The sequence below is a fragment of the Kogia breviceps genome, chromosome 1 (assembly GCF_026419965.1).
Source record: "Kogia breviceps isolate mKogBre1 chromosome 1, mKogBre1 haplotype 1, whole genome shotgun sequence".
Classification (NCBI taxonomy): domain Eukaryota; kingdom Metazoa; phylum Chordata; class Mammalia; order Artiodactyla; family Physeteridae; genus Kogia; species Kogia breviceps.
This window is the reverse complement of record NC_081310.1, coordinates 40,120,800-40,132,882: the sequence shown is the minus strand read 5'-3', so window position 1 is coordinate 40,132,882 and position 12,083 is coordinate 40,120,800. Positions and strand designations below refer to the sequence as shown.

Below are 12,083 nucleotides of genomic sequence, written 5' to 3'. Positions count from 1 at the left end.
ATTATGTTAAAATACTCAACATGTTTTGGGTGTCCTTTATGTAATCTGACATTGAAAGGGTACAAACTTCCTCCCTGCTTACCCAAGAGTCCTTTCATACAGTTTGCTCTGTGTAGATATTTCAGGCAAAGAAAACCAGAAAACGAGTATTTTATATATAATGTGCCATCCAGTGCCAGAAATCTGATGTAATTAAACTGAAATGTGTTCATTATCCTTCTCGTTCTCGACCTAATAATGAAGCCAACAGAAAATTATACCCATACAACTTGGCCAGCTGTCTTAAAGGCAGTCATGTTAATAATGAAGAACAACAATGGCCGCCGTGCTTTCTTTTACATGTGGTTTACCACGACTTTTCTGTCCAGTGGCCTTTAATGGAGAACATCTTCCTAATACTTCCCTGTCTTTGCAAGAATGAGCCTGTTAAATTCAAGAGTGGAATGGCAGGTGGTGTAGAAAAAACTCTCTCCCCATCACTTAGCCGCGCAGTCAGGTTCCAGAAGCAGCGCTCCAGGGAGCAGCACCTGCAGTTCTTGAGCTCCGGTTTCCGGTAGCGGAGCATCATGCTGCGCATGTGCGGCGGAGGGGGGCGGGCTCTAGGACAGGTGCGCGCACCTCTGCATACACGGCGGCGGCGGGGGGGTGGGGGAGAAGAAATCGCAAAGATTAATGAGTCAGAACATTTTCCCTAAGTCTCCTTTCTCTGGAGATGCAGGTTGGAGGAAGGGTCAAGAAAAGAAAGAAACGAAGGAGAAAAAAACCAAACTCTTAACTACAGGAGCTTAGCCAAGTCAACCACAACCAACCGAGCACAGAAAAGAACTGCAATTAGGGAGTGGAAGGTCACATGAGTTTATTTCCCAGAAGAGCTAACAATTCAATTTTCAAAGCTATCAGGCCAGCTATCCTGATGAATGTGCATGTATTATTTACGCAGTCTATTTCTCCCCACCCCCCAAAGCACCCCAAAATAGAAAGCTCACGATTCCTTTCTACTGTCTGGCGTGTGTAAGGGGGGAGTAATCACTGGTGTGTAGTGGGATCGAGAATTTTCCATCACATTAGAATACTTGAAATGAATGTTACAGACTGACTCAAATCTTTTCTCTCTGATAAAGCTTCAGGATGAGGAATGGTAGAAATGATAATGAGGAATTTGATAATTTGCATACTCTTTAAATAACCCGGACCTTCGTGGGCTGGAAGGCATGAAATTTTCTCCTTGGTATAACCTGGCATCACTTCCTGAACAAGAGAGAGCTACATCAGCCATTTCTACTTGTTGAACAAATGTATAAGAGCTACATTTGTACCTTAAAAAAAAAATCTTACTTTAATCTAATTTTTCTATCTTATTGTTTTCCTCTTGTAATGAGAACATAAATTGAACAGTTATCTTGGCTTCTTCTTCCTTACAGTGTGACAAGGGTTTAATAATCGAATGACTTCTCTAAAAACGTTAAGAAATCTGTAAAGGGAAAGAATCTCTACTGAAAAGCACACAAGGTTCATTTATTTTTTTACCATGCTATTAGTTTACTACCAAATAAGTGGAAGTTTAGAATTAAACTAAACCTAGATAATACAGGACCTGGTAAATGAGTGAAGTAGTGACTGAGAGTGAGTGTGTGCGTGTGCGTGTGCGTGTGTGTGTGTGTGTGTGTGTGTACATGTGTGTTGCGGGGAGAGATGTTATTTAGAGAATATATGTTTTATGTTTTAACAGAGGTCAAAATATGTTGCTACCAGGTTTGAAAAGTAGTGCTAAATAAGAGGCAGATGACTGAAAATTGAGGACTGTGAAGAAAAAAGAATAATGGCTCCAGCTTTTATTGCATAAGAAAGATAATTCAGCCAAACAAGCAAGTCTATTTCTAAATCGCAACTCCAAGGACTCTGCGGAATTGCCTGCCTTGGGGCTGCACTGTGTACAGAGGAGAAATCTCGGTGAGGCACTTCGGAAATGCACAGATGGATGGGCATGAGTGGCGATGGGGATCCAGTGTGACGGATACCACACAACCCTTCTTCTACCCAGACTAGGGCTAAGCAGGGGTCCCCAGGAGAAGGAAACAGCATCTGTAGCTCAGGAGTGATGGCTGAGGCTGAACGCCAGGCAGGCATTTTCACAGGGGCCTAGAGTTCATGGAGATCAGGATATACACCCCCCCTTCCTTTGCAGGCATGTGGCCCAGAGCAGCCAACCAGCTTCTGTGTACTGTCCCCAGCAGTGGCACCTCCTGCAGTACCTGGAACACAGTATGTCTACAGATATTCACCGAGTGAATCGAGTAGGACAAGCCCTCCTCAACCTGTCTCGAGCTCAATTTTACATAACTATTCTTGTTTGTTTCATCCAATTTTTATGATCTTTTCAAACTTTATAGTCTCTTCTCTTGTTGCTAGCACCCACCTATAAGAGTTTTCTTATATTCCCAAAACATATCAGGGGGAACAAGGGCTGAGTGCTGATGATTCCATCTTTTTGAGGCATTCCTGGAGATTATGAAGGAAAAGAAGGTGCCTTTTCCCTTCATGCATCATGTATTTGCCTTCAGGGATACTGCCAGGAAGAGTAGAATTAACAAGGTGAATTGTCGTCATCATGAATGTGACTGTGGCCATTACCATTCTCACCTTTAAAAGCATTTATGCACCCGTGGTGGGGCTGCAGAGCCAAATACTGAGTGAGTTAAACAGGTAAGATGCTTTGCTCTAGAAGCTTGTAATCCAATACTAAGAGCTCTGACATTAATCTCTGACACACTAACAAATGAACCTTAAACATGGATGTTAATTAATTGTGCAAACAAACTTCACGAAGAGCTTTTGCTGGCTTAGGAGAAGGAACCATTTTCAAACCGATTAGAAATATCATTTGCATAAAGCCAAACCCATGAAATATAAACAGGGACTAAGCTGCTTTGATCCACTAATCATCTTTATCTATTCATTAAAAATGTCTCTACAAGACCACTTAGTACTATAGCTTCTTTATATAACTCGAAAGTTAGGCAGAATTATTTGAAGTCTGTGATTCCAACTTTTCCTTAAGTCATATAGTCCTCCATATTGGTCCAAGTCGGTGAGATGTCTGGTATAAGGCTGACTGTTATAACGACTAGATGATAAGTGCTGTTGGGGCAGGCATTCTGCCTGTGTGTCCATCAGGGCAAGCCTAGTGCCCAGCACAGGGCCTGACACAGAGAAGGTGCTCCGTAAATATTTGCTGTGTGCCAAGTACTGATCTAGGTGCTAGGGATTCTGAGGTGTTTCCTGTGTTGTGAGTGTGCTGTGATTCAGCTCCAAGTGCACTGAAGTTACCCCAAGTTCTTCCATGCCTGTGGCCTCCAGAAAAGCTTTTGCCTCAAGAGGCACTTGGTGGCCAGCAATGACTCTGGGTGGAGGAAGGAGTGCGGGGAGGGAGGAAGTTGTTGCTGGAAATCACCAGCAGTGGGACGAGGGGAGGGGTCGGTGGAGCACCTCTGACTCGCTGTGTGTCTACCATGGCCTGTCACTGCCCTTTCTCTCCCATCCATGACTCTGAAAAGGGACACATGTCCTTCTCCACTGGATGGAGGCGACTGGTTCCCAATTTATTTTGCTACCGTTATGGTCCCATTACATTCTTGTCTTCACTCAGATTTTTAAAGGTCATGGATATCTAGAGGCCACCCAGTGAGACAGAAGAGAATAAAATGTCTTACAGGTCCTGGCCTCTGGGCTTGACTCAGAAGGCACTGGAAAAATCTCCTGCTCCCTCGGGGCCTCAGTTGTCTTGTCTACAAATGAGAGGAGAGCTCTAAAAAACCCCACAAAAGCCTGTCTTCAGGTCTCCTGAGGAAGTCCTTGGTGGTTAAGGATGAGAGGTGGGGCGAAGTGGCGTCAGCTGCGCTGGACTTGCTGCCCATCCCGCCTCAAGAGCCCCCCCACCCCGCCCCACCCAGGTTAAATAATTAAGTTGCTTTTGGCAGTTCAATCAAGCTTTTCTACTTCAGATGTAATGATCTCTATATAGTGCCAGTACTTTTATGTTCTATATGAAACTCCACTGTATTTCTTTGAAACGTTAACATGTAAATTATGCAACAGAGATAAATCTACAGGGATTTTTCCATATGGATAAGAGGAATGCAGTTCCTCATTGTAGTGGACTCTCTCGGGGTGGGAAAAGCATGAGTCTGGGAAATGGGTCTCCACCAAGTTCAGACGGTTGGTGCCTCCATGGCAGAGTCAAGGCCAGGCCGTCTGGCTTTCTGTGAAGCACACGTCTCAACAGGAGGAAGCATGATGGGAGGTGTGCTCGCAGACCTCTGGTTTCAATCACTCGTCCTCAAGTAAAAGTATATAATTACACTGCCCTCCAGAAAGCACACCCCCTCCCACTATCACTTTCTCGCCATCAATGCCCCAACCCCTATGCTCAGTAGGACAGCTGCCGTGAGGACACTCGTCAGACAGAAGTCACACTTTCTGTCACCTTCTGTGACACCCAGTCTGGTGACCCCACTTGGGGTCATGGACAAACTCTGGGCTTCCTGCATTCCTGGCTGGTTAATGTCACCCTTTCTCTCCCACTGAAAGAAGCACATCGGACTGCAAATGAGAGAAAGGGATAGCATTTTACGTTAAAAAAATAAGTGTGTGATTTGCAAGCTTTAGTCTGTGAATGATTATAATATTAATTGTAGTTATACCTGGTCTTATGCTGCTTATCTTACTTATAATTATACTTCTAACTGGCCACTACATTCAGTACATCAGGAAACCAAGATTAGACCAGTGCCTTCCATATTATTTTCGTGCAAGTCCCAGGTCACCCTGGCTGGAAACAGTCTTCCTGCTGGGTCAGTCCCTGCCTGGTGCCCTGATCCCTTTGTCTCAGAATTCCAGAGAGGGGGTAGGGATGGGGGAAGGAAGGGACAGAAGGCCCTAGGCTTGGGGAACAGGCCCACCTGAAGATGTATCTGCATCAACCCTTTTAGGAACCAGAGACTGGGCCACTGTTATACATGCAGGAAGATAGTTTCTTATGTGGTTCATTTCGAGGTGTCCCAGACAGGGCCGTAGTGGGGTGTATGAGTACTCCAGGTTGGCTAATAGTCTGGTACCTCTTTAGAGAGACAGCATTTAAATATTGGTTCACATGTACTCAGAAGAGAAGTAGGGTGTCACTCAGAGCAGGAGAGGAGAAGGAGACTGCAGTGGAGACATTTGATGTCACTGTGTCCAGGGCGGTTCAGCTCCGGCACCAAAGTTCCAAACTCCTCTTAGCAAAACCAAAGTCCACGCACACTTAAAAATGGCTCAGAAGGTAAATTTTCTTTTATGTGTACCTTACCACAATTCAATAGTTTTCTACAGTTTTGAAAGCCCTGCAGTTACTTGTACCCACCCTCCTTAGAAGGCAGCCTCTCAGCCATCCACTATGACCGCAGTGTGTGTGCCCCGGCGGGGATACCGCTCCCACCTGCGCTGAGTCCTGCTCGTGTGGTTTCCTCCATCTCCCTCCCTGGCCAGTGATGCTAGAGCAGCCCTTGCAGGCTGCCTGGTCTCCTACTTTACCTCTGGGCCTGGGAAAGCCCTGCCCAATGCCATGGAACATTCCAGGACTGGATGCTTTCCGTTAGAATAAACATTGCTCTATTCAAAATAATCTTAAAATGTAGACTCTGTTGGAAGGAGTAACTTAGCAAGTTAGGACTTTCCCAGTGGGTGATGAAATAGGGGGTGGGAGGGTATGAGAGGAGGCAGGAGAAATCATCGAGAAAAAGGAGAAAAGCACCAAGGAAGAGGACAGAGGGTGTGGGGTAAACTCCAGAAGGACCACTGGTGAGGCTGAGGCCACTGAAGACCGTGAACCCGGGAATAATCATGTTGAGGGTCAAGGGGAAAGGGAATCAGTGACCTAAATAAGTAAAATCTTCATCCACATAGTTGAGCAGCCACTCCCTTCAGCAAGACTTGCAACCTCCCAAAATGAGTCCTGTTAAGTCGGTGGTGGGGAACCGGCAAGGTGGTGTGTACCATCCTCCTTCTGATGAAAGTTAAAGAAAGAAAACAGCCACCGCTTTCTTCAACTAAATGTTTTTATAAGTCACAGCTTATTCACCCATTGGAGAGTAAACCATAAGTTACTTCACCCAGACGTTTATCTCAGAAGAGACATTTAAGAGATGACATCTAAAACTGAAGTTACCCCAAACATAGCTGAGCCAGGTCTCCTGATGGTGTTTCTACATCTCATCATAATGTTCCCCATCTTTGTAACAATTCAAAATTGCATTTCTTGGCTAGAATGGCACACAGAAAATGCTCCCCAGAAATCCCACCAGTGGTCTGGTTCAAAAGTAGAACTTGTGATTTCTCTGAAGGGGAGGAACAGTGAAATTGTGCCAGGGAAGGGATGAAGCATCTTCATGTCTTATTCCTATACCGTGTCTCTTGGTCTCTCCTGTCTCTGCCTTTTATTTTTATTTTTATTTTTTTGCGGTACGCAGGCCTCTCACTGTTGTGGCCTCTCCCATTGCGGAGCACAGGCTCCGGACGCGCAGGCTCAGCGGCCATGGCTCACGGGCCCAGCCGCTCCGCGGCATGTGGGATCTTCCCGGACCGGGGCACGAACCCGTGTCCCCTGCATCGGCAGGCGGACTCTCAACCACTGCGCCACCAGGGAAGCCCTGCATCTGTCTTTTGTGTTATGGGACCTTTTCTTTAATTGGGTACAGTTCTGTGAAACAATACAAGGCTGTTTTCTTATTGCCAAAATCAAACCACATCTCCAATAATTGGAATGTCTTAATTTACTACTAGTATACGTAACCAAAGAAAATTTTACAGTACTTCCAAATGACTTTCATTTCTCCTCCTTCTCTCCCTGTCACCTTCTTGTTTTAGCAAACAAACCGAGCCCTCATTCTCGTCCTTGCCTTTGATGCAGAACCCCACACACAGAGCCAGCGTGGCACACGGCACAGGTGCCTACCTTGCCCAGGCCTGGGGTGTCCTTCACCTTGTTGACGGCCCTCAGCAGGCAGGGCGGGGCCGGGGGCGGGGAAGTCTGCAGAATCCCGCTGAAGCTGGTGGCAAAGAGAGGTGGCTCGGCAACAGAAGTGGAAGGCCGATGTTTCTTCTTTTTAGAAGATAGATTTAACTTCTGGGCAGCTCTGCAGGGAAAAATTCAGAAAAAGACAATAAAGGAAAAAGTATATTCACAATTCACAAAAAGCATATATTCACAATCAGATATGCTTGGGTCACTTTACATTCTTTCTCTCAAAGAACCCCTAGTTCTGACTGCAGCTAAACGGTTCTCTCTTCTTCCTCCGAGTGCCTGGTGGTGGCCCCTGACTGCAACCGAGTGAACCCAGGGAGCTGCCCAATCACTCACACGGCAGAGCGACCCCACAGCATTGCACGGTCCTGCAGCTGCGATCTACAAAGAATTGTTGGTTATCCACAGACACTCAGCTTAAGCATGAATAAAGCTGGCCATCTTTGGGGATACACAGCACCTATTAGGTTAATCATTCCATAACTTCTGGTATAAACTCAAGTGTGAGAGACCTTACGAGGTTTTTAGAAACTCTAACAAACGCCTTGGAAAATCCAAACCAGTCTGAGGAAGAACCACGCGGTGACCACTCAAGGCAAGCTGTGGACGTGATTGCGGAAGAAAAACACACACCCCAGCGCGCAACGGGGAAACACAAATCAAACTGTTTTAGAAACATAACACCCAATCAAAATAAACTCCAGCCAAGGTGTAGGGTTCTGAGACTAGGCGTGGCTCATGTGGAAAACAGGCTTTTATGTAGGGTGGTCTTGCACTACAAAATGCAGTTCATGGGCAAGTGCAAGGGGTGTGATACAGTCAGAACCCACAAAGGTGGCAGAGGACGAAACAGAAAGGTGGGAGGGAAGGTGCCACATCGTTAATAACATTGATTGTTCACATCACATCTTCCATCGTTCAAGTGTTCTGCAACACTTAAAACATGACAATCTTATAGAGAAGAAGGGAAAATCAGGCAAAGTATTTTCACAGACTGTAACATAAGCACTTCTGGGTTCATTCTTGGTGTTTTTCACACTATACTCATGTTCTAAGAATTCCAATTTCCTTACCAAAGGTTATTAAACATTTTAGCTGCTGCTTAAAACAAATGGGCTACCATGATTTCATTCTACACATCAAAACCTTACAATCCATCCTGTGTTCTTACCAATTGCATAACAGGTCATAAGCCAAGCAGGCCAAAAAGATTAAATCAGCATTGTTTGCACCCCCTCCCCCCCAACTTCCATCTTAATATCTGAATCTTAAGCTCTGGACTGGTTAATTTTAATTTTGTATCAGTAATTGCCATGCTTTTGACAAATCCCCGAGCTACAAAATGGCCACTGCACAAATACAGCAAATAGAATTACCACTTCAAAGCTGAATTTTCCTTAGCTGTAAAACTCAACATCTATTTCACAAGAGTGAAATATAGAGGAATGGGATGCATGAGGAATGACAGATTTTGATGGAATGATACCCGAACAGTCCCAATGCCATGTGCCAAACTTAGGGACCTCTATGGTGACTCTACTGTAGGATGATGAAAAATGAAGGCACTAAAAGGAGATTTCCACAATGCTTTCTTTTCCCAAACAGCAAAAAGAAAAAACTAAGAGTAATTTTTTCTCATGCTTTCATTGTCACTCTTCCTGATGCTGTCCCTCTAAAATTAAAGGTGAAGTGGAATTGTTCAGTGATTGGTCTGGTGCATCTCTTGGCAGTTTTCATTATTCTGTGAGATTCTCTCCCTGAACAAACAGTGACTCATCCAGAGGTGGGTGTGGGCATTGCATTCTTCTGACACTCATGTCTCTGCTCAGCAACCCCTTACTGCTTTCAAGTCAGGATGCCTAGAGTCAAAGGAGAGTTAGAAAGAAGGCGGAAGATGATGATCTGCTAGGAACCGAAAGGTGGTGTTTATCCATTCACATTAGGATTCTTTTGGATGGTGGCAAAAGGACCAAGGAGCTGCTGTGTGTTCCCAGTCCAAATGTGGAGACAGAGAGGAGGAGTGACACTCAAGGGAAGCTCAGAAGAGGTAGTAGCCTGCTGGCATTTTTTTTCCTTTTTCTTATCTCTACTACCCATGCCCACTTACTCTCCCCATGTAGACCCTGCAGAGGAGGAAAGTGAGGGTCCTTGAACTTAAAGTATATGAAGGACATTCCCAAGAACAGCAATTCAGTGCCTTACTCCCCTTTCTCTCTCGCTCGCTCTCTCTTTCCTATAACATCAAAATTTCACTGTATTACTGCATCATTCCCAAAGGCACATAAACATGCTATTATTTCCCCCACCTCAAAAAAGAAAACACAAGTCCTTCTCTTCATTCTTCTTACCCAGCCAGCTACTGCTCTGTTTCCTTGCTCATTTTTGCAGCAAAACTCATGGAAAGTGTTGTCTATACTTGCTTTCTCTAGTTCATCTCCTCCCTTTGCCTATAAGCTCATTGCAGTCAGGCATGTGGCCCATAGCTCCTCTGAAACAGCTCTTGTCAAGGCCGTGAATGACCTCCATGATTGCTAAATATCATGGTTCTCAGCCCCATCCTACCTGCCCAATCAGAGCACTGACGATATCCTTCTACTTTTTTATACTTTCTTCTTTAGGTGCCAGGACATCTATGGTGACAGATGTTAACTAGGCTTATTGTGGTGAACACTTTGCAATTTATACAAATATAAAAATCTCGATGTACACCTGATGCTAATATAATGTTGTATGTCAATTATACCTCAATAAAACAAAACAACAACAAAAATACACTAAAACGATTCTACTCGGATATCCAATAGGTATCTTAAACTTGCATCTCTAAAGCTAAATTCCTGATCTTTTCCTAAAAAGCCGTATGCCTTTAGCTTTCCCTATTTCAGAAAATGGCAATTCCATCCTTACAATGGCCCAGACATCTTTGCCTCCTATTTTTCTCACACCAAACATCCAATCCATCAGGAAATCTGTTGGCCGTAATTTTGAAATAGATCTATGATCTAACCCCTGTCACCACTTTTACTGATACTGTCTTGGTCTGAGCCACTAACCTCTCTTACCTGGATTACTGCAGTAGTCTCCGAACTTGTCTCTCTTCTTCTGTTACCTTCCCTGCCACCTCCCACTGCACTGGCCCAATCTACTTTCCACACAGTTGCTGGACTGATTCTTTTAAAACATAACCAGACAAGACCCTCCATTTTGCTTCTCATCTCATAGTAAAAGCCAAAGTAACTACAATGGTCTATAAGGCCTTCTGTATATCTTCCCTCATATCTCCCAGACCATCTTTCCTACTACTCTCTTCTTCAGTTACTCTGCTCCAGCCATAACAGCCTCCAAATACTCCTGGTACGCTCCTACCTCAGGGCCTTTGCACAGGCTCTTGCTTCAGCCTGGAATGCTCTGCCCTAGATACAGATAGGCATACGGCTCCCTCCCTTACCTCCTTTAAATCTTCATTCAAATGATACCTTATCAATGGAACCTACCCTGCACACCATAGCAGACTGTAAGATGGCTGCACCAACATGTATCCCCTCCCACATGCTCTTCTATGACATGAAATTGACAGTTCTCCATTGAGAGGTGGAATCTATTTTCCTTCCCTTTGAACCCAAGAAGAACTCTGAAATTGCCTTGACCAACAGAATATGGTGGGAATGATGTTGTACGGTCTCCAGGGTTGGGTCATAAAAAGCAATATGGCGTCTACCTGTCTCTCTCACCCTTGGCACTCAGCTTCCACATCATGAGGAGGCCCAGGCTACATGGAAAGGGCCATGTAGAGAAGAACTGAGGACTCCAGTGAACAACCAGTGTCAACTACCAGACATGTGAGTTAATGAGCCTTTAGATGATTCCAGGGGCCACCCTTCAAGTCTTCTGGCTGAGGCCCAAGGCATCGTAGAGCAGAGGTAAGACATCCCCATTCTGTCTTGTCCGAACTTCTGAACTCCAGAAACCATGAGAGGTAATACACCATCATTGCTGCTTTAAGCCACTAGGTTTGTGGGTAGCTGGCTACACGGCCACATACTCCCCATCTCCTAATTTCACTTACCCTGCATGCCTTACCCACCCACCCTCCCCATCATGGCACTTACTATCTTCTAACATAGTAGATGATTTACTTAGTTATCGGGTTTATTGTTTATTGTCTCTTTCCTCTCTAGAATGTAAGTTCCAACAGGGCAGACTGTCATACCTGCGTGTTGAATGACGTGAATAAAGATTGAAGGAACTGGGAACATTTAGCCTGGAGAATATAAACCTGGAGAAAGGGGAAGGAAGAGTTTTTCTAAAAAACTGTCTCTAATAAAATGAATAAATAACATGTAGCAGGAAGTATTTTTCAAGCAATAATGCCAGATGGCTTCATAGGCCATCATTTTGAATCTCAGAAAAATGTGAGGAAAATAATAATAGTACTCCCATTTAACAGACAAAGAAATGAGTCTTAAAGAGTTAAATCCAGATTCCTTGGACTATCTGACCTGAATTTGAACATCCAGCTGCTTCAGATTCTAGGTAGATAATAGGCAAGTTACTTAAATTCTGATAATGTTTATAATGTGTGTAAAGGGCCTAGCATAGCACCTGGCATATAGTCGGCATTCAACAATACTATCATCATCAATATTATTATTACACATATTATTATCAAGCCTCAATTCCTGCATTGTAAGATAGAGCAAAAATATTTTCTACCCTTATAGACATTTTATGAAAATTAAATAAGAGTGCAGGTAAAGGGTTTAGTACACAGGAAGTACTTAATAGATGGTACTTTGGAGGAATATAATATGTGGTGGAGCTGAGACTGAATCTAGGTCTCTGTGCCCCATATTGCTCCAGATCATCTCTGAATAGGCAGCAAAACAGGCAGATGAAATGTAAAGGCATTTGGGGGTTTATAAGTGAAAGGGGCATCTTTCTAAAAATTGGAGTAACCCATTAGTGATGGGTCCGCTTCATGAAATAGCTTTTGTCATTGAAAGTGTCCAAGTAGTAGCTACAAAAC

The 12,083-nt window shown here is 44.3% G+C and overlaps 1 protein-coding gene across 3 annotated transcripts in view; it reads right to left on the bottom strand.

The window, feature by feature from the left end:
- Positions 1–12,083, bottom strand: part of KIF26B (kinesin family member 26B) — a 508,676-nt gene that overhangs the window by 154,074 nt on the left and 342,519 nt on the right. For all 3 annotated transcript variants that reach the window (XR_010840066.1, XM_059068030.2, XM_067030752.1), the window contains one exon: positions 6,989–7,169. Coding sequence is in view for 2 of the 3 variants with exons in the window: in XM_059068030.2 (XP_058924013.1) it covers positions 6,989–7,169 (181 nt within the window). In the remaining variant the exon portion in view is untranslated. The remainder of the gene's footprint in view (positions 1–6,988; positions 7,170–12,083) is intronic.